General features: G+C 44.8%; 1 protein-coding gene across 1 annotated transcript in view; it reads left to right on the plus strand.

The window, feature by feature from the left end:
- ERICH3 (glutamate rich 3) overlaps nucleotides 1-25,313 on the plus strand; it is a 124,949-nt gene that overhangs the window by 35,833 nt on the left and 63,803 nt on the right. Inside the window, exons 4-6 of the mRNA XM_027874004.1 lie at nucleotides 333-404; nucleotides 12,351-12,479; nucleotides 24,069-24,251. Coding sequence (XP_027729805.1) covers nucleotides 333-404; nucleotides 12,351-12,479; nucleotides 24,069-24,251 — 384 coding nt within the window. The remainder of the gene's footprint in view (nucleotides 1-332; nucleotides 405-12,350; nucleotides 12,480-24,068; nucleotides 24,252-25,313) is intronic.

The following is a 25,313-nucleotide window of genomic DNA, read 5'->3' on the forward strand; positions in this document are numbered from 1 at the left end:
TCTGTCTCTCTCTCTTTCTCTCTCTCTCCACACATAATACACACACATATATATACACATAATACACGTGCACATGTATAACATACATATGTATATTACCAAAAGGAAGATGGTTTAGAGAATAAAAAGAAAACATCCTAAAACTGTCATCAGGGGATTTCGTGGGTTCTGCTTGGATGAACATGATTCCTATCATCTTACGAACACTGGGAGTCCTTTGAGAGGAGAGTTTCCTGATACAGTCATGTCTGGTGGGATTTCCTCATGAACGTTTCTTGGCTTTCACGAAGGATTCTCTCCCCGCTCCCTACTCTGTTTCCCCTCCTGTTTAGCACAACTACGAGATGGAGCTCAAGAGGCAACTGGAGACCACCGCTCAGAAGGAACGAGTGAAGAGAGTCAAGGTAACGAACGACAGAACGTGGAAGCCCCTTCTGGTTCTCTTGTTGCCTTGCTCTGGGGAGACCCAATCGCGCCATGGCTGAAGCTGATGGTGTTTCCCTCTCAGACAGTGTATAGCTGGTGTGGGCTGGTGGCCGTTGGAGGGACTTTACATTAGGTGAGTCTCCCATCACAGCCCTGTTTGGTGCATCCACGAGGTATCGGGAGAGAGACTCGTGTGGTTTCGTTACTATAGGGAGCTCCTCAGGGAAGAAACGCCCTCTCCCAGTGCGGGTCAGCACCTTCTGGCTCAGAGAGCTTCCCATACTACTGAGGAGCTGGTGCCTGCCCAGGGTCACGTGGACAGTATGTGCCAGAGGCAGGATTTGAACCTGGCTTAGTTTCACCTCCAGGCCAGCTCTCTACCATATCACCCTGATTCTTAGTAAATGGAGACAAGATAAAAATACCTTGTTGCAAATGTTTCAGTGACCATTTGGTGAGAGGCTAAGATCTCTCAAGGATTTTTCAATTATCAGAAACTTTGGCAAGTTGTGATTTTGACATTTTGTTAGAAATATAAGTCCGTTAAAAATAAAGTATCAGTGGAAATAATTTGTTGATGTGTCTAGAATGGTGTGAACTAGATTTTTTATTTTACCAAGAACCTTTCGATATACAAGAAAGCATAATATAAGAGAAAAGACAGTAAGGACCAGAGACAATAAAGGAAAGAGAAGAAAGTCTTCAGTTATAGGTCTGTGATCTTGAATGGACATTAAGAGGTATGATTCAAAGGATGGCTAGTAAAACCAGAATGCTTGGGAAGCGTTAGCATGGCCTCATTGAGAACCAGTCATGCCATTGTCTGCTTTGGCAGGTTGTTAGTCTGGGAGATTAGGGGAATGCTGTATCTACCATTAGGAGGGTTTCTGATGAAGTCTTTCATTCCATCCTTTTGGTCAAGGTAGAGAGCTGACCACTTGACAATAGAAGAGGTAGACAGACTTGCAACAGGCTGAGTGACTGGACTCAAGGAAGATTTTTGAAAGGGGCCAGCCTAGGACCCTGGGGCAGTGAGGTGATGAGGTCCCCTGGGCAGAATTCTGGCATGAGCAGCTCCCAGGAGTGTCCGAGGTTCCTATAGGCTTCAGCTGGTCTGCTCACTCAGCCCCACGCTTCATCTTGGGTACAGATCCAAGGCCTTCCTTGGTGAGGAGGAGAGGAGGATGAGCATTGTGTAACCAAGAAAGGTCTGATGCCTGAGAGTGGAGTGAAGAAGTGTTGGGTGATTCACAATCCCCCATGGGGCCTTCTTCTCCTATGTAAATCACTAACATGTAGATGTGAAAGTATTTTCAATTTTTCTCCTTCCATATTTGTGCAATGAAAGAGTGGTTTAAATCCCAGGGGCTAAGAACCATGTGGTCCGGCTAAGCTGGCCTACACACAGTTCCCTGTACATGGACCTTCATCTCCCTCCTCTGTGGTTTCGCCCAGGCAGTCTCCTATTCCTGGGATGCTCTCCCTCCTCACCATGGCCTCTAGAAGCTGACTCCTCTCTCCTTTTATGGCTCCACCCCAGGGCCATCTTTGAGAGGACATTTTGAATTCCCTCCCTTGTTGATGCCCCCACGTTGTTTTGTATTTTTTTTGGTCTTGTTTTACCTAGCACATTGCCTGCATATTTTAAACCCTTGATAAATGCTTGTTGATTTGAATTGAATAATTGGTTCAACTGAGGGAAGGGGGAATCTAATGGAGTGCCCTAAGAGCCCTTTGGGCTTCTGTACCAAACCATTCACCGAGGACTGGACCAAAGTTAGAGGAACCATACTTATCAAGCTTGTCAGTGACACAAAACTGGAGCAGATGCCTCTTGGAAGAGAATTGAAAGGAAAAGCCCTCCAAAGGCTAGAACACTGGGTTAAATCTAAGGAGATAATATTTAATGGGAATAAATGCAAAGTCCTACACTGAGGATCAAGAAGTCAACTTCACAAGTACATGATGGGGAAGACATTCCTAGAGAGCAGTTTATCTCTGAAAGATCAGGAGGCTTTATGGAATGACCGAATCTTTGGGTTGGAAAGAACTCCGAAGACCGTCGAGTTGAGTCTGTGCCTAATAGCATCAGCTCGGTAAAGACCCTCCCCCCAAGTGGTCATATAGCTTTGGCCCCAAGACCCCCAGTGAGTGAGAGGGAGACACTCTGCTGGGACAACTCATTCCACCCTTTCAAGTGGGTTGTAAGCTCTCTATCAATTATTTGAATATAGCAGCCAAAAAAAGCAAGTGGAATCTTCACCTGAAGTAGGAGACCAGCCTCACCTCCCTGTGTGTTCATTTTTGTTATCATATTTCAGGAAGAACATTTTGATAAGCTGGAAAATATTCAGAGGGGGTGACCAGGAGGTGAACAACTCTAGATCCTACTGTAGAAGAATGGCTTGACGAAGCTGGGTCTATTTAGAATGAAGATGAGAATACCAAACAGTAGTGGAGAGAAGGAATCATGCTAAATGACTTTTCAGATATCGGACAGGCACTTCCACAGATGGGGATAAGACTTGTCCTACTAAACTTCTTAGGGTAAGACCAGAAACCGTGGAGCGAAGTAACAGAGAGGCTGTGTTAGGCTCAGTGCTTAAAAAGCGAATGAAAACCAAACAAAGAAAACGCTCCACCAATTAGAGCCATTCCAAAGTAAAAAGAGATCATGAATTCCCCTTCCCCTGCCCTGCCTGGAGGCTTTAGTGAAGCCTGGATGGCCCCTTTGCAGACATTTACTATGCAGTTGTGGGTTGGAGCAGATGGCTTTTGAGTTTCCTCTAACTGGGATTTTATAATTTTTTGGAGATACTCTTTCTTACATATCTTCATTTTTTCCTCTCCTCCTTCCTCTTTTTTCTTCTTTTCCTCTTTTTCCTCCTTCCCCCTTTTCTTCTTCTTCCTCTTCTCTTTTTCCTTGTCTTCTTTTTCATCTCTTCTACCTTTCCTTTTTTTTATATATTCCTGCCATGAACTCTGTGAGGAAGATTGGTAAAGGGAGGCAAGAAATCAAGCACGTTTGAAAGGTTTCAGTGCAAGGGGGTTTTATGCTGTCCGATTCAATTCAACCAACACCTATTAAATACCTTCTATGAATGAGGCCCCTTCCTAGACCAAAGACAAAAACTGAACAGATCGTGCCTGTTCTAAAGGAACTACCTTTCTACCGATCAGATACAACTTGTACACGAAAAAATGTGGTATGCCATGGTTTGAAGAGGAGTCAGTAGGGGAGCTCCCTGAAGGTGTTGACACAGGGCCAGGAGCAGTCGGAGAGGCGCGAGAAAGAGGGAGTGCATTCTGGGCACGGGGGATGGCCTCGCAACGCATCCGGGCCTGCCAGCTCTGGGGAGCAGACTGTAGACCAGTTTGGCTGCAGGGAAGGGGAGAGAATGGTGTAAACGTGACCCAAGGCTAGAAAGGTGTATTGGAGTCAGAGTGTGGATACCCTTAAGTGCTGGGCAAAGAGATCTGTTTGGAAGGGTTTTGAATGCAGGCCTGATGTGGTGAGAGCTGTGAACCAGGAAGGTTATTTTGGCTGCTACGGGAAAGATGGGTTGGAGAGAGGAGAGATTGTAAGCGCAGAACCAATCAGGAGACTCTGCCTCAGGTAACACAGATGAGAGGTGATGAGAGTGTGGCCAGGGAGCTGAGAGGAGGCAGATGTGAGAGATTTAGCAGAGGGGGCTGGGCAGGCCTTGAAGACTGGTGAGCCGTCTGCAGGGAGGGGAGAAGGGAGAGTTGAGAAGACCTGAGCTTAAGCCGGGCTCTTCCTTACTCATTACGTGCCTTGCCCAAGGCCAGCCTCCCTTACTTTTTGTATCTGAAAAATGAGGGGGCTGGGCCACATGACCTTTTAAGGTCCCTCCTACCTCTGAATTATCATCTTACAGTTCTACTTTAATGTTTCATGAGAAGTTTGGTGTTTGTGGCTGAATCTGGGGCACAAGGTGGTAGGTATTGCTAAAATGCTGGCTTTGGAATCACCGGGAACTGAGTCCAAAGCTTGTCTCAGACACCTGCTAGCCCTGTGACCATAAGATATTCACTTAATCTCTATCCGCCTCAGTTTCCATACCTGTATAATAGGAATAGAAATAGCCTCTCTCTCCCAGGGTGGTTGTGAGTATGTAATGAGATGGCCCATCTCAAGCGTTTGGCAAACAGAGCATCCTGTGAATGGGAGCTGTTGTTACTATCTGTGACTGAGCCTCACCAAGTCGGGGGCTGGTCTTACAACGTCCCATATACACGTTCATGTCAGGGGTCTACTTTGAGCCTAATGATCAGTGTCACGGTCTGGAATCATCAGTTCTTAGATTGGGAAGGAACCTTAGTGATCGACCTCCATGTCCCTGCTCTGTAGCAGGAATCCCTTTGGCACAACCTTGAAAATTACCATCTCCTTGTAGTCCACTAGACACAAGGAACTCACTACCTTTTAAAGCGGTCCATTTCATTATGAAATAGCTGTCATTGTTGAGATGTTCTTCCTTAATGCGAGCTGGTCCGTCCCCATCATTTCTGCACAACAGTCTTGGTTATGTTCTCTGGGATCTAGCAGAACCATCCATCCAACAGATAATTCCTAGGCACTGACTGTGTACTAGGCCACTTTCCTCATGGGTTTCTGTCGTAGGACACTAACCTAGATGCCAGCAATGCACAGTATTCTAGGAGAGGTGCCTCAGTGTGCTACGAAGCCAAGTGTTTTGGGAGGTATGGACAACCTTGCTTCAGAGGACCAACCTTAGAAGATCTGAAGACCACAGTCAAGGCCCTCCCTGTTCTTGTCCCCGGATCTTTTCTTTATCAAGGGAAACATCCGTAGTTCCTTCAACTGATCTTTGTTGGACGTGATTTTGAAGAGTTGTTGTTGCATGGTGCAGAGTGCTGGATTTGGAACCTGAGGTCATGGGTTCACATCCTGACCTCGACACTCATTATCTGGGTGGCACGTCTGCAGAGATAGATTTTTGTAGGCTGGATGGTTGAGCACGTGCTCTGATTAGTTCCGTCAAGGTCAAATCAACAAACATTTATTAACTCCCTACTGTGTGCCAGGCACTGTGCTAAAGCACTGGGGATGTAGAGAAAGGCCAAAATGGCTCCTGCTGTCAAGGGGCGCACAGTGGGATGTGGGAGACAACATGCAAACAACTACATACAAACAAGATAGAGACAGGAGAGGCAGGATGTGCTCAAAGGAGAGGCGCTAGAATTCAGGAAGGTTGGACAAGGCTTCTTGGAGAAGAAGGCAAGGCTGTAAGTAGAGACCCAACAAGAGATTGTCCACTCTTCAAGGTTGAGCCTTGGCTAAGTGCAGACAGGCTCACTACCAGTTGGTCAGCTACTAAATTGATGGCTTTGGGGTCTATGGCAGTCAATGAGACATGAAAATACAGAGTGGCTGCCCTTCACTTTCTCCTTCTACAGGGAAAATTGCAAAGGGATGGGAAAGGGGACAAAGGCTACCATCAATCGCAGAGTTCTTTGACCAACTAGTAAAAGTTAATTTCAGTAAGGGCATTTTCAGTGTGAGATCTTCATCCAATGACCAAGGAATTTCACTCCGGCAGGAATCCAACAATGTTCATATTGATTTTATCAATAAAATTATCAATAAAAATATTAAAAAAAGCTATGGACAAGTGGAAGGATGACTTTTAGGTTGTCTCTGTAGGGGCAAATAAAGGAGTTTATAGAGTTTATTTCAGTACCCCCAAAGTAAATATTATTTTATGGGATGCTAGGTCATTTCCCTTTGTAGTATTCCTGCTGAGTATGAACAATAGGACGCTGTGAAGGTCATTGTAGCTGATTTGCCAATATTGTGTTTTAAGAAGCAGAGACGTTCCATAAAAGTACTTGAGTCAATGTCTACCTTGGTACTTGGCTGACTACAGTGAAAAATCAAGTCTAGTACAGGAGGGCAAAATTTAATACGTGAGAAAATAATAAAAATACAATTTAGGGTCAAGAAATGAAAGGCCAAAGGTTGGCAAGCCACTCACAGCTTCATGCCTATGTATCTTGAGCATGTTCTTCAAGAAGGTATAGAGAGAAAACAAAACCACATTGCAAACAAAAGAAAAGAAGTTGATTGTTCTTACAAGGCAGAGAGTAAACATTCTCTCATGTAGCCGTATTTTTCTGACTCAGCTGTATGGATGCATTCTGGTTGCCGACGATTAAGATAGGAAAAATCAGTGACACGTTAGGTGAAATGACAAATGTAACCTGAGGACATTGCATGATATTACAGCAACTCCTACTGGACCTCTCTAAACAGTATACTGGCTTTGGAAAAAGGAAATGAATAAAAGTAAAGATATCGATTATCCATCTCTTGGATGTAAATATAAATAATATAATATAAATGTAGTGGCTACAACAAGGAAAGACATCAGTCTGGTCAACCTATGTTTGGTCTTTTTTTCCCCGTGATTTGGTAAGGCAGCCACGGGCAACCCCAGATTACAGCATAAACTCATTTGCAAAACATCACAAAGCAGCAGAAGATTCCAAGCAGTGTTGCCTCACAAAACAGCCAAAAGCAGTGGCAGCCGAAGAGGAAACAAGACTTCTGGAGCCTTGGCATGAGACTCAGCTAAGCCAGATCATTCTGATAGCATTTTTGGATTAAGCTGGAAAGAAAACAGCAAATAGACGTGAAATCTAGCAGATCTCTGGGCATTTCTCATGGTCTTATGTTCTCATCAGGGACAATAGTGGAACCACCTCATTTGTACCTCATTATTTCAGTAGCTGATTTTCTGAGGTGTAGCAGGAACCTGTTGTGAGAAGCATGGTGGACAGCATTTGGGTGAGGATCAATGATGTCAGGAATGGAAATGATGCTCTTGGTGGGGTGGGGTACCGACCAACTGAACAGAAGGAGAAGCTTGGGGAAGATCCCAAACTTGGTATAGAAGGATGATACAGTAGTGATGGGGGATTTCAGTTCTTGGACACCAGCTGGTCCTGACTCAGCCAAAACCAGAGCAGTTAGCAAATGGTCCACTTGCTTAGATGATCTTTCCAAAACAGAGGAAGTGAATGGGCCAATGTTATTCTGGATCCTATTCTGCCCAACAGGGAGGAATTGTTTGCTGAGGTCGAAGTGACAGGGAGGGAATAGAAAGCCCATAACAGTGTTTGTGATCGAGGTGAGAGAAAGCATGAATGATATGACACAGAACCTCTATTTGGGGAGAGCAGTGTTTCAAGAGTTCAGAAAAAAAGAATAGAATTCTACAGGGAAAATCAACCAGGAGCTCTCAAGAATGAAATACTGAAGAGATAAGCAGAAGAAGATTCTGATGAAGAGAAAAGAGGAGAGTTTCTTATGTGGACTCACGGGGATCTCACAGATAAACTCAGAAAAGATGCATGTGTATATGGAGACAAGGGTATGCAGAAGATTAGTGTGGTCCTGTAAGAGCTGTGTCAGGAGCTCTGAAATTCCGAATGAGTTCAGGTGGATGGTAAATGCTAGCTATCAACAGAAAGGCGTTTGGTTTTGTTTTAGGCTAGTTGGGGAGAAGAGAAGGATCAGAGGGGGAGGACCAGTTGCTGTATATGGATGGGAATAATGATGATGATGGAGGATGGTGACAAGGCCAAACTACTTCGCTATTATTTTCCTTCTGTTTTCTCTTTTAAGAATAGAACAATGATGGGTAGAAGGGAGAAGAGACCCATGACAATAATATGGATAATGTGACCTTTATCAGCTTGCTCTGTCTGGGCCAATGACTTCATCATTGTGGGGAATGTTTAGACAGGAGTTCCTCTGTCGGGTGCAGTCATAGAGAGTTTACCTGAGGCTCTAAGAGATGAAGTGACCAGCCTGAGTTACTGGCTAGCCTTCACTAGAGGCCAGAGTGCAAGGCCACGATGCCTTTGCCCTGGCCACCAATATGCTTCCTTCTCTTTTCTTCCTGAGTCTTTCTCTTTCTTTAAAGCTCAGCCCAGGTGCCAACCATTCACGGAGATCTATGGGTTGTCTCCCATCAGTTCTGTCTCCTTGATGAAGCTTTGATAATGATGATGATGATGTTGAAGATGAAGATGAGTAGTACTAGCACCCCTTGTATCTTTCCAGTAGAATGTCCGCTACCTGAGGGTAAGGACCCTTGGTTTAGTCTTTGTGATCAGTCAGGTAGTCAATCAACATTTATTAAGCACCTACTGTGTATCAGGCCCTGTGCTGAGCACTTGGTATCTCCAGGGCCTAGCACAGGGGCTCGTGTGTAAGAGCTGTTTAATAAACACTGGTAAAATTGAAGTGCTTTTCCTAATTAATTGTAATATGCTGAAGCAGCACCTTCTGTAAGAGGCCCTTCCCAATCCCCCAGACCACCTAAGTGCCTCTGTCTTGCCCTACTTTGTTACCTTGTCTGTGCTTACCTGTACCTATATGTGTACATGTTTTCTCTCTGTTCCTCTTTTATGTAAGATGTAAGGCAGGAAAGAAACACACATGGGCAGGCACTATGCTGAGTCCTTTTTACAAACATCTGTTTTGATCCTCATAGCAACGACCCTGGGAGGGAGGGGCTATTGTTATTTTGTTATTCTTATTTTACAGATGAGGAAACTGAGGCAGATTGCAGTGGTTAAGTGACTTGCCCAGAGTCGCACAGCTAGGAAGTGTCTGAGGTTAGATTTGAACTCAAGTCCTTCTGCCTCCAGGCTGGGTACTCTGTGCACTCTGGCACCCTCTAGCCATTTCATTATGTTTTTTTTCAGTCTGCCTTACTCAGCATAGTAGGTGGAATACAGTAGGACTTAATGAATGATTGTTCACGGGCTGATTTTCAATTACATAGCACAGGAAGGTTTGCAAAGCAGCAACAGCATCATAGTAGAAAGCTGCTGCTATTATCCCAATTTTATAGTTGAGGGAACTGAGGCAGATAGAGGTTAAATGACTTGTCCAGTATACCATAGCTCTCAATGTTTAAAGCTGGATTTGAACTCAGATCTTCCTCACTCCAGGTCCAGTGATCTATCTGATTACTGCCTGGATATACAATATTTGGGAGAATGGGGCAATCACAACTGGGGGGTCAAGAAATGTCCCTTAAAGAAGGTGGCTTTGAGCTGGAACTTGAAGGGGAAAGGGCTCCCCAAAAGCAGACAGTGCAGAGAGAAGATGGAGAACATTCCAGGCCTGGGGATGGTTCTCACAAAGATGGAGAAAAGAGCCTTGTGTACCTGGAAGCACAAGTTAGCCAACAGAGGAGTTTGTACCTTATCCTAAAGGCAGTTGGGAGTTGCAGAAGCTCTTAGACCAGAGAAGGAACATGTCAGACATATGCTAAAGTGAAGAATGCCTACTTAGCAACTATGGTTGAGAGGGCAGGGACAAGAGAGCCTGGGTGGAGGGAGGCTATTAGTGCAACTTGTCCTCTGAGAGGTCCAGGGTGTGTGAGCTGGGGTGGAGGATGTGTGAGCTGGTGGGGGAATGTATGAGCTGGGGGGGGATGTGTGAGCTGGGGTGGAGGATGTGCTGGGGTGGGGTGGAAGATGTGTGAGCTGGGAGGGGTTGTGTGAGCTGGGGTGGAGGATGTGTGAGCTGGGGAGATGGATGAGCTGGGGGGATGTGTGAGCTGGGTGGAGGATGTGTGAGCTGGGGAGATGGATGAGCTGGGGGGATGTGTGAGCTGGGTGGAGGATGTGTGAGCTGGGGAGATGGATGAGCTGGGGGGATGTGTGAGCTGGGTGGAGGATGTGTGAGCTGGTGGGGGGATGTATGAGCTGGGGGGGGTTGTGTGAGCTGGGGTGGAGGATGTGTGAGCTGGGAGGGATTGTGTGAGCTAGGGTGGAGGATGTGTGAGCTGGGGGGAGATGTGTGAACTGGAGGGGAGGATGTGTGAGCTGGGAGGGGTTGTGTGAGCTGGGGTGGAGGATGTGTGAGCTGGGGTGGAGGGTGTGTGAGCTGGGGTGGAAGATGTGTGAGCTGGGGTGATGGGTGAGCTGGGGGGATGTGTGAGCTGGGGTGGAGGATGTGTGAGCTGAGGGGGGATGTATGAGCTGGAGGGGTTGTGTGAGCTGGGGGAGCTGTGGTATAAGGCAGAGGAAGTGATGCCTGCGAGATAGACAGGAAGCAGAATTGACAGGACTTGGCAAAAGATGAGATGTTGGGGGCAGGCAGAGAAAGTGAAGCTGGTGATGAAGACACTTGTAGGTCAAGAGCTTGGGGGATGGGAACAATGGTGGTACCTGAACAGAAGCAGGAAAGTTATGTTGATGTAACCTAGGGACTGACCAAGCAGAAACATCCAGCAGTTGGAGATGCAGGACTCGGGCTTATTGGAGAAGGGAACTGAACGTAGCATCTTAGGAGTCGTCTGAACTGAGATGAAATTTGAATGGAGGAGAGCTATCCCTGAGAGTGCAGAGATGCAGAGTGGAGGGCCCAGGACAGAGCCTTGGAGTATACCTGTGAAGAAGAGGAGGGGAAAAGAGAGCTCCAGAAGAGATCAAGAAAGCACAATTAATTCATAGAACGAGAACCACGATGGAATGATGTCATGAAAACTAAGGGAAGAGAGACTGTCCTGAAGCAGAGAGTGGCCAACAATGTCAGATGCTGTGGAAGGATCAGGAAGAATGAGGACTGAGAAAAAACCATTGGATTTAGTAGCGGAGGCCATCAGGGACTTTGGAGAGGGCGGGTCCCACCGAGTACTGGGAGAAGCCAGATTCTGCATGTGTGAGCAGTGGGTGGGAGCAAAGAAACTGGGGCAATATGTGTAGACAGCTTTTTTGAGGAGTTTGGCTACAAAATGGGGAGGAGGGATCTCGGAATGATAGTTTGAGGGGATAGTAGGGTAAGTGAAATTTTTTTAGAGTATGAGAGGCATGGTGGTGTTTTTAGGCATTAGGGCAAGAGCCAGCACACAGATGTTGAAAATGGAGAAGAGGACATGATAAATGGAGAGTCCAGGAGGGGCTGGTTCAGTGGCATGAGCAGAGGGTCAGTGTTTGGCTGAAGAAGGCAGGAGGAGCTCAGGCTTGGGGGATGAGGTCGCATCCACAGCCATGGAATCACCCTGGCTCCTTCCCTTTCCTCACCCCCTGCCCAATTAGTTGTCAAATCTTAGAGTTTTTACTTCCACAATATGGAGGTAACTGCACAAACGGTCCTCCCTTTCACCTTCCCTCACTAGAATCCATTCTCTCCTCCCTCCTGCCTTGTACAATCCCTTGTTTCCTCTGAAGTCCAGTCCAGATGCCAACTTCTGCACCCCAGTCCTCCTGATGACATTAGTTACGAGTTGTCTCTGCCTCCTGAAAGTGCTCTGTATATAGCTTGAGTTTACTTCTCAGAATAAATGCCGTATCACGCCCAATCCTCCCCACTCCCAAGGAGAATGTGTGATCTTCGAAGGTAGGGATTGTTTGAGTCGTGCCTTTTATCTCTAGCGCCGGGCACACAGTAGGCACCTAGCACATGGGTACTGTATTGAATCGAGTTGAATCCTCTGTCACAAGCTTTTAAGAGGTCGGCATCTCTTCCTTCCAGGGTTCCCATTATTTCTCTTTCAGCAGCAAGTTCCTCCTTGTGAGTCAGAATTGTGTTAACCATTGAAATTTCTTTTGCTGCTCCCTCTACCGTTTGGAAAATGACATAGTTAATGTGTGTCAGAAGGAACCCCCTTGCAAAGATGGGGCACAAGTGTGATATGTGAGAGTGTCCGCAAAGAATTTTGGAACCCCTAAAAGCAATGAACATGTGAGCTCTTAGAATAATAATTCTAATTAAATAAACTATGGACTCTCCTAAAAAGCTCGTAACCGTCCTCTTGGATAATGCGATAGAATAGTTCACAGAACAGACTTGTGGTAGGGTTGGCTTGGACTAGACATGGTGTCTGTGCTCACCCAGTGCCACTCTTTTTTTCTAGGTTGGCCGCTCACGGAGAGCAGTTGAGCATTACATGCCTGTGCTTTCTCCTCATCCTCCAGTTGCTCCAAAAGCGAACCATGGATCATGTGTTCTGAATGATCAAATGTATTCTAGTTCTTTAAAACTGGTGAGTCTTTATGAGAGGTGCTTAATGCCCGAATGGATCCACCTGTGAGTTGTAAAGATTTTCAGAATGTTTGGGAGAAATGGCGGTCAATGCAAAGAAGACTGATTCTGCCATCAGAGGACCCAGAGACAAATTCCACTGATGTTGCTTCCTCTCTGTGTGACCCTGGCCAAGTCCTTTGGTTTCTTCATCTTTAGAATGAAGATGTTGAGCTCAGTGGCCTTTGAGGTCCCTTCTGGCTCAAGTCCTCTGGTTGTGTGCTCCCTAAAGTCCCCTTCTAATGTCTCAGTGATGTCAGGCAGATTTTGCCATGCTAGAAAGGCTTTGAGTCGAGCCCCAGCATTAGATCATGTCTGTTTTCCAAGGCTCCCTATAGGAGCACTGCATTTATGCTTAGGGAACCCAGGAACCAATCTAACCTCTGCCTCCTTTTGACCTGGGATAAGTCACTAAACCTCTCTGGGCCTCAGTTTCCTCTTTTGTAAAATGAAGGGAGTAGAGTAGATAGCCTTGAGGTTTCCTTGCAGCTGTAAGTCTCTGATCCTGGGGTCTTGTTCCAATTCCTGTCCCTATAAACAGGCCTCCTGGTCTAGTGGAGAGAGATCTGGCTTCCTGACACAGCCTGGCTAAGTGAGCCCATAGCCATTCAACCTCTCAGTGCCCCAGACAGTTCTCCAGGAATGTGCTAGGGGAAGGCGGTGACTTGAAACCCGCAGCTGGGAAATCACACTTTGGGTCTGACTAATGTTAACTTAGCTGTTTTTACCTGCAATGAGAGACCCTTATCTAGTGACCAAAACGGAAGTGGAGAAAGCCAGCACGTCCTTCCTGACCTTTTGCTCCACACGAGGCCCGAGGACATTGCCAGGAGGAGAATCTGACTGCTGGGGGTGAAAATCATCAGAACCTGGTGGGAAAGGGATCGTCCCTCCTGACCCTCTCAGCATCTGTGATAGAGACCAAGAGAGCTGGCTGTGATCTGAGGGAAAATAGATGGAATCCAATTGTGACCCCTTGATCTTTACCTATTTAAACACATTGTTGATACTTAGAATTGGGAAATGCATAAATAACTCACACACACATGCACAGAGGAATCAACAGAGATCAGCACCACTACCCAATTCCATTTAATTGTCCTCATAGTCAATAGAACAAAAGAGTTCAGAAACCTACTTACCAAAGTGAGAAACAAGGCAGCCATTCGTAACGTAATAATTCATTCATAAAAGAAGCTTGTTGATAAAATCTAATGGAGGAAAACTGTGGAAGATGAGAGAGAGCATTATTTCATAGAACAGTGAGAATCAAGGGAAGGGAAAACAACTTTGTGAACAATGTAGAGGGAGAATCAGTGATGCCAGGTCAACCAGAAGTCATTTAGGAATGAAATCAGAAAGGGGATAACAAATGCATGAACAGAAAAGATCTGAGATTTCTTCCACAGACCCTTTTCTCCGTCAATGGCAGTGGAACCGCTACATTGGGACTCTAGAGTAAGGATGCTGCTACGTTGGGGCTCTAGAGTAAGGATGCTGTGGGGGGAAAACTAATTCTGCTAAAGAAAAGGGGGATGGGAAGAGCAGCTGGACTGTGCCAAGTGCTCCTAAAGGAGATCGGTGCCAGAGGAAACACAGCTTTGAAGGAAATAAGTATTGATTCTCAAGATACCTGCCAGATATCCAAATATCAGGAAAAATCACAGACCTTATTACTGGGAAAAAGCAAATAAGAAAATCTCTCTAACTCCTAACCCAAAGGCTTACCTTCCCATACCTCATAGCATGTCTCACTTCCTTCAAGACTACCTTTCCTGTCCCTCCCCAACAAGGAGGGCGCGACGTAGGAGAAGGAAGAGCACTCCCCAGTCCTCGGGGTAACCCAGAGTCCTATCCCCTCACCACGAAGGAAAAGAGACTGAGACATGGTGGCATCTTAGCCCCTTTACATTCCCACTGGACTCCATCTCAGCTACCCCCGAGTCAGTTCATCCAGCTCCAGAGCCAAACAGACAGTGTTTGGTTAATAGAACCAACTCCTCAGCACATGGGAACAGACTCCAGTAAAGCTTCTACTTGGTTACGTGGACTGGAACCAGGCTTTAAGCACTGTCTCTCCCACTGGTCAGTCCACCCCACCCCATCTCGTCCCATGTATAGCACATGTATAAATGTGTAACTCATGCATCTATATTTACATGTGTATGAATGGATATGCAATGTAATAGGATGCATATGTTTACATATGCATTGTGTATTATGCTCTATTTACATATGTAGAAACAGATGCATGTTATGTATTTATAGAAATATGCTATAAACATGCCAATTTGGGTTAGAGTCTGTGGAACAAAAATAGTCCTCTAGGATAATACGAGTTTCAGAGTTGTAATGACAGATTTCCTACATCAGGATTGCAGGGGGATATAATTTGACCCATAAAAATGAAATTGAAGAATCCAAAATTGATTGATCTGTAATCCTAACTGAGATTTTTTTTTTAAATCATCTTCATGGTTATTGTTGTAGCCAATTTGGTTGTGAAATGAAATTCTATACATAGACAACTGTTTTTAATGGTTGCTTTTATTAAAAACAAAAAATAAGATAAATTTGCGGGTTCATAGCTAATAACATCTGCTATGTTCATTTCAATCTGCTGCCATCTTTTTTTTTCTTTTTCCTGCTATTGTGCCTCTGTGATAGAGTGTGCCTTTTTATGCAGAGGTGAACAGGAGCTTCTGGAGGCCAAGGCTCCTTTTTTGTTTTATTTTTTGGGGGGTTATTTCATATTGGCTGCACCTAGCATCGTGTTTGGCGGATATTGGGTACTTAATAGATTGCTTGTTGAATAAAATCAAATAAGCACCAGCCCTTGGGTCATTCTTAGACTCCTCCTTATGCGTCTCCCAGGAAGATGGCCAGGGAGGACTTGTGGAAGGTTTGGATGAAGGAGGCTGGGCTCAATTTCCAGCTAGAATCTAAACTTGGATGTCACTATAGCCTTAAAAATCTTCTCTTGAAAACAGAGGCTTTGTTCTTTATTCAAAATTATACTTTCTAGGAATATTCACTAAGGGCTTATATGTGCTAGGTGCTGCTACTGTGTGTGTGAGAGAGAGACATAAGTAGATCTGTGCTTCAGGAACTCGGGGAGGAGAGTTTGGATTGGAGAGAGACCTAGGCTATGGAGGACAATAAGAAGGCAATTGCTATGGTCCAGAAGGGAGGAGATTGTACTCAATTTAGAGTAGGAGATCTGTGCATGACGAGGAGACCTATGGGGGTATTTTGTGAAAGTAGAAAGGACAAGATCAGTAACAGATTGAATTTGTGGGATGTGGGCAAAGAATGAATCGGCAATGGAACTTTAGGACCTGCTTTGACTGAAACAATGGTGGAGAGTTTGGAAAAAGGGAGGGTTGGAGAGTAAAGATGATAGTGGAGTTTAAGAGCTCTGCAAGATATTTAGCTCCAGATGTCTATGAGGCATTTGGTGATGTGAGGTTGGTGGTCAGGAGAGAGACTGGGGCTGGAAATGATGGGCACAGAGATGATCATTGAACCCATATTACAGATTTATTGCCCTGTCCTCCCCTTGATATATGTTTAAACTCAGGTCTCTGTGGCTTTGAGGCTGCAGGTACCTTTGCACAGGGCTGCACCAGCACTCGCTATGCCAGGATTCCTCTGAGGTCTTCAAAACAAAATCAAAAGCCTAATCATGAGGAAAAAGGCTAATGGATTAATTATTTGTATTTTCCATCGAAAAGCTTAAAACAATTATAAAACTAGAGTTGGTTAGGGGAGTGTTTAGAGAGTCATCTGATAGGAGGTAGGGGACATTATGACCAAAGAGCGAGGCTGTTAGAGTTTGAGGTTCACGAGGGTCATGGAGGGTACACAAACCTTATTGAGAGTAATGGGAACTGTGTCTTAGTGTCTTGTTGACTTCCTTAGCTAAAGTTATTAGTTGCTTGGAGGTAGCTAAGGATACCTTAACCAAAAGAATACGTCTCCAGAATTGCGCCATCTTTGCTAACATTGGTATGGTGAGTCCCAGTTGGTTTATCTTTTGTATTATGCTGTGAAATCCAATAGTCTATTTCCTCATTGCAATGACTTCTGGCTTTAGGCAGTGTTTATAGAAGAAGTGGAATGTTCTAGCCCAGGTACCAGGAAAAGCAAGGGGAAACTGAGAAAAAGCAAATGGGCTTGAGTGCTTGATGAAGAGCCCGTCACATCACATAACACCCAAGACCTCTGCTCCTCAGCTCCCTTCTAAGCCAGCCAAATCTGTATGTTTGTGTAGCCTTCAATCAGCCACTAGGCAGGAAAGAGAGCCAATTCTCAGCCACCCAACCCAGCATGAATTTAGGGTTGTCACTCAGGGTGGGAAGGTGACAAAAGGAGAAATCTCTTGAAAAATGATATTTCTACCTCTTCCCCTGACCCCTGCCATTTTCTAGCTGAAAACCTTTGGTGAATAGTCTGTGTTCTATCCAGGAGGTTAGCAAGTGTCAGAAATCTGAAAATAATTGAAAAATTATGGAAAATACAAGCTTGTAGTTTTTGTTTAGTGTGCCACCACTTTATCTTCCTGTTACATATGCAATATTTTGATTTCCTTACAATATATGTGGTGCCATTTTGATTTTTATTTTGGTTGGTTGAATAAACTCGCGACACTCAAAACATTTGAAGAGAGATTTGCTAAAACAATATCAGTATTTGTTCCAGTTTCATCTCAACTGTGATAAACCTGGACATTTTAGATGTTTATCAAAGGTCTTTTATTGGGAAGAAAGTAAGTGTATGAGATACATGTGTGACATTTATGAGTAACGTTTTCTCTGAACAAACTTTTCAAAACTTAGTTGACAAAATTTTGGATCAACTTTAAAAAAAGCGTGACTTTTGAAATCTCCAAATGCCTTGGTTCTCAGTACTAGCATTCTTTATTGAATTTATTTCTTATTAAAATATGTAGTTTTAAGACTTTTTCTGACAGTACTATGTAATTTTTTTTTAGAGTGAGTAGATGGGCATGTCGCTTGTATGCTACCATAGAGCTGATGTGTATTTTGTCTATTCTTTATTATCTTAGTAGTTTCATGCTACGTATGTACCATAACCAACCTATTGCCTGTGAGAAACATGTAAGATCATGGATTTACAGCCATTGTTACAAGTTTATAATGTATTTTTCTGTCTTGTTTTATATGTATGTTATGTAACATTCAAAAAGAATTTTTTCCTGATTGAGAAAAGGATACAAAATGCGAAACTCAAAATTCTGATGACTGAAAATTGCCAATTGTTTTGAAATACTTTATTACATTGAGAGTGTTGTCTTTCTTGGGCTTTTAGTTAGCTGCTGAATGAATACATTAGACACATTCGGGTTTTAGTTGGGATTTTACATAGCTTGCATTTTAATTCTTTGGTTCTTTGCTATTTCTATTAACCCATAGCACTATTTTAATAAATGTTATAATACCAACCTAAAAAAAAAATACAAGCTTGGACTGTGAGGGTCTCCTTGCACCAAATCTAGACCACCATGATCTTAGAAATACCGAGTTGGAAAGGGTTTTGGCAGTTAGCCACTCCAAATTGTGCCTCAGTTCAATTTGATTCATTTTAACAAATCTTTATTCATCATCAAAGTGTGTCAGATGCTAGGCACCAGGGATACAAAGTCAGAGGTAATCACCGCGCCCTACTCTCACCCACAACAGCCCTCCACCTACCATCTCAGCATGCGGTTATCTACCCTTGCCTGGAGAGTTCCCGTGGGGAGGGACTCACCCCCTGGGGAGGCAGCTGATTCACTTCTCAGATGGCTCCAAGCAACGTTTCTCTTTATGCTGAGACCAGGGGGACTCCCTGGAGCTTCAACAAGGCCAGCTTTTCACTAGTTGTCTCATCAGCTGCCTGGGGACGCGAGGGCTGTCTTCACCAAGTCCAGGGATCCAGGCCAATCCTAAGCAAGGGGGGCCTTGACCATTGTCCTGGATGTCTAGCGAAACCTCCGGGTCACTTCTCTGAGTGATATTTTTGGCTGTATAAGCCAGAATTTATAGGCTTCCAAAGGACACCAACCTCTCCGTGCTCTAGGCAATTCTTGAGGATTATAGATGGCTGAGAGGTTGTAGAACAGCATTGGCTGAGGGAGTTACTTCCCCCATGAGTTCCGTTTATCATAGAAACCCTAAGCACAGTCTTTTCTGTACGTGTGTGTGTGACTTGTGTTTGCGTTGGCGTGAGGAGCTCCGAGATGGAAGCACCATCATCCAAAGCAGATGGGCAGCCCTTCTCCCTTTATAGTCTTGGAGAGCCATCTGTGACCCTGAGGAGTTACCAGACTTGCCCAGGGTCCTATGGCCAGTTTTGTCAGAGGCTGGACAAGACCCCAGACCCTCCTGACTCCTGGGCCAGCTCTCTCTCTGCTTCATCATGTTGCCTCTATACAAATAGAAATTCTACACAAATAGAAATTGTATGTGTGTATACACATATATCTATATATTTATACTGTATATCTGCATACACACATAATATGCCTATATGTATTATAGGACAACCACTTGGTACAGTGGATAGAGGACTGGACCTTGAATAAAGAAGACCTGGGTCCCAATCCTATCTGAGACACTTAGTAATTATGTGACTCCTGGGCAAATGATTTACCCTTGGTCTGCTTTATTTTCCTCATCTGTAAAATGGGGATAATAATAGCACCTACCACACAAGCTTGCTCTGAGGATTAATGAGATTTTTTTAAGTAGAGTGCTTTGTAAATCTTAAAACCCCATGTAAATGTCCACGACTGTGACAAATAGCGTGGTATCTAAGAATGTATTTCAGAGAATCACAGAACTTCAGGGTTGGAAGGAAGCTTGGAGTCCACCTCGCCCACCTGGTGCCTGTATAATGAATCTCCCAATCACGTTCCTATGTTGTTGATCAGTCATTTCAGTCGTGTCTTACCTTTTGTGGCCCCGTCGGGGGTTTTCGTGGCAGAGATACCGGAATGGTTCGCCATTTCCTTCTCCAGCTCATTTTACGGATGAGGAAACTGAGGTAGACAGGGTCAAGTGGCCTGCCTAGGGTCACACAGCTAGTCAGTTATCACACCAACATTTATCTGCTTGGTGACACCTGGTGAAGGCGAATGCATTATTTCTCGAGAGAAGCTCACCCCACTCCGAGATGAGCTCAATATTTCAGAAGCTCTTCATGATGTCATCTAGGAATCTGCCTCTTTGTAACGTCCGCACCTTCCCTCCACTCCCACAGCCCCCACCCTAATGCCTGTGTCCATGGACTCCAGCCCCCTTCCCCGGACTCTTGCATTAGCCTTCTGCCTGGGGTTCCTGCCTCCAGCATCTCTCCCTTCCCCATCCCTCTTCCAGTTAGCTGCCACGGGTATGTTTCAGCTCATGTCACAACTGCTACCCCCACTCAATAAACTGCATTGGGTCTATTATCTCTAGGAGCCAATTGAAAATCTACTTGCATTAAAAATTCTCTCCACCTGGCCCCTTCCCACTTTTCCAGTTTTCTTACATCTTACTTCTATCTCTGCATTCTATTATCCTTCTACGGTGACCTATTTGCCATTCAAAGGTGACACTCTTTTTCTCCCACCTCCCTGCCTTTGCATTGGCTGATCCCCCTTGTCTGGAATGTTGTCCCTTCTCACTTCAGCCTCTTAGTTTCTCTGGCTTCCTTCAAATCTCATCTTAAGTCCCTTGTGCAGAAGGCTCTCCCACACACTGATACTTTCCTGTCTGAGATATCTTTTTCTACTGTGTATCTATCTTATATATACATAGCTATTAATGTGTTGTCTCTGTCATTAGAATGTGAATTCCCTGTGAGCAGGAACTGTTTCAACCTTTCTTTGCGTGTCCAGGGCTTAGCGGAGTGCTTCAAACATAGTGGTGCTTAATAATGCTGGTTGACTGAGTGACTGACTAACCACCTATTGATGCCCTGTGGGGCTGGTGCTGCCCTCTGGGGACAAAGAGAATATGTTTCCCGTGTCCCTCTAGTCCTTCTAATTCCCGAAGAGAACGACTTTGTTCCTCTGAGCCTTCCTTTCTCCTTGATGAGTATCCCAGCTTTCTCCAATCCATCTCATACAGCTTGATCTTCAGCTCCTTGGGCTCTGGATGTCCCCAGCGCATCAATGTCCATCCTAAAATTTGGCACTGGAACTTTGCAAATGTGGCTTGACTGGGGTAACAGCAGCTGGTCAGTTAAGCCCAACCTCCTGATTCCTTAGACTTTGGGTCATCTTGGGTTCGATCCTTCCTCTAATTCTCACTCCTTCTGTGATATTGGGTGAGTCACTTACACTCTCCTGGCTTCAGTTTCCACCTAGAATGGACTGTGTGGCCTTTCATGTCCCCTCCCGCTACCTCTGTGATCCTATGCTCCTTTATACGATTTGGGTACTTTTTGTGTTAAGCAAAATCCATTTAAAAAGAAAAAAAAAGCAACAACACAGAGTTATCACACTTGCTACTAATTGCCTCTAAACTTCTGATCATCAGCACATCAGGTTTCAGCTGCATGATTCCCATTAAAGTTGAGTGTGGTTTTGGAAAATTTGTCCCCACAGACCTTTCTACTAAGAATTGCCGTGCTAAGCTGACCTCGGGGATCTCCAGCTCTTCTCCTTCAGGTCATGTTTTATTAGCAGTTTCTCCAGGGTTGCTGGGCTGTCGGTCCCTTGTTTGTGCCAAGAGAATAGGGAGGGACTTCCAAGTGTAGTAGTTGATAGGTGGCGTCAGATGGAGATGCGCAATGCCGCTTTGCTCATAGGTATAGGTCTGGCTGCTTCTGTTTGCTGAGGTCAGTATCATATCTGCCCCAGTGTCTAAGCACCATCCCTCCAAAGGAGCCCCAGATGCAATCGAAAGGCAGACAGTATGGAGAGCTGGGCAGGTCATGTTCATGGTCAAAGTCATGGGTTGCCTCCATAACAGGTTTTTTTGAGTTCCTTGTCCTCCAGTGAGGTAAACAGAGATTAACTGATTTTCCAAAAGTCAGCCAATTAGTAAATATCTGAGGCTGGATTTGAACTTGGTACTCCCTGACTCCAGGCTCAGCTCTCTATCCACTGTATCACCTAGATCACTTTTGTGGATCACCAGGCATGGCCACCCCACTTCTGAAAGAGGCACCTGACTGCCATACCACTCTGTCTTACCCCTGCATGTGGCTTCATTCAGTAATCTACCCATCTACCCATCCACACTGATGACACCTAAAAGAGTCAACATGACTATTCACTACTGTGGGACATACTTCTCTGAAAAGGCTGTCAGCTGCTTAATTATTTTCTTTCATATGTATGTATGTGTATATATATATATATACACACACATACATATACACAAATATATACATATATACACATATATACATACTCTACACACACACTATATAATATATATATTTAACATTACCATCACTTGGAGATATCTCCCCTTTATACATATGTATATTTATATATACATATATTTATTATATATAGAGAGAATTGTTTTCTTTCATATGTATGTTTATATATATGTGTGTGCATGCATGTGTATGCATGTGTATGTATGTGTATGTATGTGTATGCATGTGTATGTATGTGTGTGTGTAGATAGATAGACACAGATATATGTTTTTAACATTACCATCACTCGGAGATGTCTCCCCTTCCTCTCTATTCCCAGGGATCCTCTCTCGTAACAGGTACATTCAGACAAGATGAGATATGAAAATGTATGCTTTGTTCCACACCGGTGGTCAGGTACCTCTGGAACGAGAGGTGAGAAGGAAGCTTTATCATCCTTCTGAAGTGAGGGTTGTTTTGGACTAAGATTTCTAAGAAAATGTTGACAACAGCAACAACAATCATAATAATAACATTTACATAGTCCCTATTATGTTCTGGGCATTGTGCTAATGATAATAATGATGATGATAATAATATTTAGTGTTTATGTGTGTATTATGTTTATGTTTTGTGTATCATGTGTGAGGCACTGCTCAAATAATAATGGTAATAATATCTGGAATTTGTATAGCACCTATTATGTGTCAGATGGAGGCAGCTAGGTTGAGCACTAGATGGAATATTGGGCCTGACCTCAAATCTGGCAAGTCACTTCACCCTGTTTGCCTCAGTTTCCTTATTTGTAAAATGAACTGGAGAAGGAAATGACAAACCATTCCAGTGTTTTTGTCAATAGGGTCATGAAGGGTCGACTGAATGACTGATCAAATGTGTCAGGCACTATGTTAATTAATAATAAAATGCCAATAATGATGAGGATAGCTAGTATTTGTATAGAATCTATTATGTTCCAGGCACTATAATAACAACAATAATAATAATTAGCATTTCTGTAGTGCCTACTCTGTGCCAGACACCGCATAGTAGTAGTAGTAGCAATATGTAACATCTAGATCATGCCTACTGTGTGCCAGGCACTGCGCTAATTAATCACATAATAATAGCGGTAGTAGTAGTAGCAGTAGGTAGCATCAATATAGTGCGTACTGTGTGCCGGGCACTGTGCTAAGCACTTTACAGACAGCATCTCCTTGGGTCCTCATGGCAGCGCTGGCGAGCAGAGGCTCTTAGGGTTCAATGGGTCATCCCTGTGACTGTGGTCACCCGTGTGACCTGCCTCAGAGAGGGCAGCGCTAAACATAAATGTCCTTGACTTGCGTCTTCCCAAGCCTCCGTGTAGGTCACTTGTACTTCTAGATTTCAAAGATAACCCTTGATTCTCGAAGTCAGCTCAGTTCAGCAGACTCGGAGAAGACAGAGATGACATTCTTCTGGAGCTCGTCCCTTCTCAGGATGGGGCTGGTTAGGCTCATGGGGAAGGACTGAAGAAGTTTAGGCAGAAGAGAGGACATGGGGCGTGGGTTATCACAGTAACGATTCTCTTCAAGACCTTGAGAAAGGCTGTCGGAGGGGAAGGGCTGGGGCCTGCACTTCTGCTCCTAGAATGTCTCTCCGCCAAAGCTGGATGACCGCTGGTCAGGCACGTTACAGAACGTCAGACTCTGAACTTTAGTGTAGACACAGACTCTGGCATGCCTCCGACCCTGGGCTGATTTATGACCTCGAGGGTCCACTGGAATCCTTTATGTTGATGACATTTTAGCAGAAAAGGATGAATTCCCGGACAGTCCCTTTGGGCTCTAAAATATGAACATCTTGCTCTTCTGTGTTCATTGAGCACGGCTGTCAGCCATCCTCTTCCCAGCCAAGATTCGATTTTGTCGCTGGGTTTACAGGATGAATAAAAGTACCGAAAGGTACCAGAGAGCAACTCCATCGTTCAGAGTGCTTTGCAATTACTGCACCTGCGTATGCAGAGGGCGGCAGCACCGACTGAACAAATCCTTTGGGTCACAAGGGGGCGTAATGGAAGGATATAATTAAAGTTTAATCTGTTCGGTTAAAACCCCCCCAACTTTAATTGCTCTAGGCAATTTGTTGGGCTGTGAATTGGTTGTTTAACTGTATCTAGATCCTAATTTAAGCTACATTTTCGCCCTAATTGTTTAGGCTCTCCCTCGGCCAAATACTGCCCCAGGAAGACCCAGCACTGCCCCAGCAAACACGCAGCCACGGCCAAGTCGTCTGCAGCCTCTCCTCAACCATCCGGCAGCAGGAGTGACGCTCAAGCCAGCATCAGTGTCCAAGTTAAAGCCGTCTGTGACGGAGGTGGAGAGGCGATTTCCTAATGGGGTGAGGCGCTTCTTGGAGGAGTGTTTCCTAATGCTTTGGAAAGCACTGCGGAGTCTTAGAAACCTATGTGAAATGATAAGGTTCATCTAAATTTGGTTTTATTAGTATCAGTCGAGCTCCCCAGGAATGGAAATCCTATCATTTCTGGGTTATTGAAAATTCACCCTTTGAGCTTCAGTCTGATAAGCATTTATGAAGTGCCTGCTGTGTGCCAGTCCCTGAGCGCGGTGCCTCGGGTAGGGCGATGAGACTCATTATGAACATCAGCATAGCTTTTAAAAGATTTTTTCCAGTGCTTTACGTGCAGTACCGCATGCCTTCCTCACAAGAGCCCTGTGGTGTAGGAGCTGTTATTGTCCTCATTTCATAGATGAGCAAAATGAGATTGAGAGAAGGTAAGGGAAAGGTTTTCCCAAGGACAAACACTTAAGTGTCTGAGGCAGGATTCAAACCCAGGTCTTGCTGACTTGCTCCTGTTCTCACGGGGCTTCCAGTATCCATTGGGTGGTGGTTGATGGTGGTGCTTCAACAAACCCACAGATAAAAATAAAAGGCACACAAAATATGTACAAGTTAAGTGGGTGGGCCACTCCCTAAGGGGGAATCCAAGGAATCTCTCGTAGGAGCTCATCTTGAGCTGCGGAAGGAGGGGCCGAGGTTCCCAGAGGGGCTAGTTATGGGGAGCACTGTGCAAAGGAGTGGAGAGTGCAGATACAATGTTGCAGAAGGGGAGTGATAGGCGCTCTAGCTTGCCTGGAGAACAGTGTGTCTGAAGGGTCGGTAATGTGCTGGAAGCTGGAAAGGTGCTTGGGAGCTAGGCTGTGGAATGCGTGAAGTAGGGAATGAGGTATCTGCATTTTACCTTAAAGGAGATAGAGGGGCACTGAATCTTCCTGAGCGTCAGAGTGACATGCTCAGAATTGAGTTTGGGGGATATTAATTGGGTGCCAGTTGTGTGGAAGATGGATTGGAAAAGGCAAAAGCCTGGAAGCAGAGAGACCAATTAGGAAGGTACTGCCATAGTATGAGAGAGAGAGAGAGAGAGAGAGAGAGAGAGAGAGA

This window comes from Vombatus ursinus, unplaced genomic scaffold (genome assembly GCF_900497805.2).
Source record: "Vombatus ursinus unplaced genomic scaffold, bare-nosed wombat genome assembly UNPS02014804.1, whole genome shotgun sequence".
Lineage (NCBI taxonomy): Eukaryota > Metazoa > Chordata > Mammalia > Diprotodontia > Vombatidae > Vombatus > Vombatus ursinus.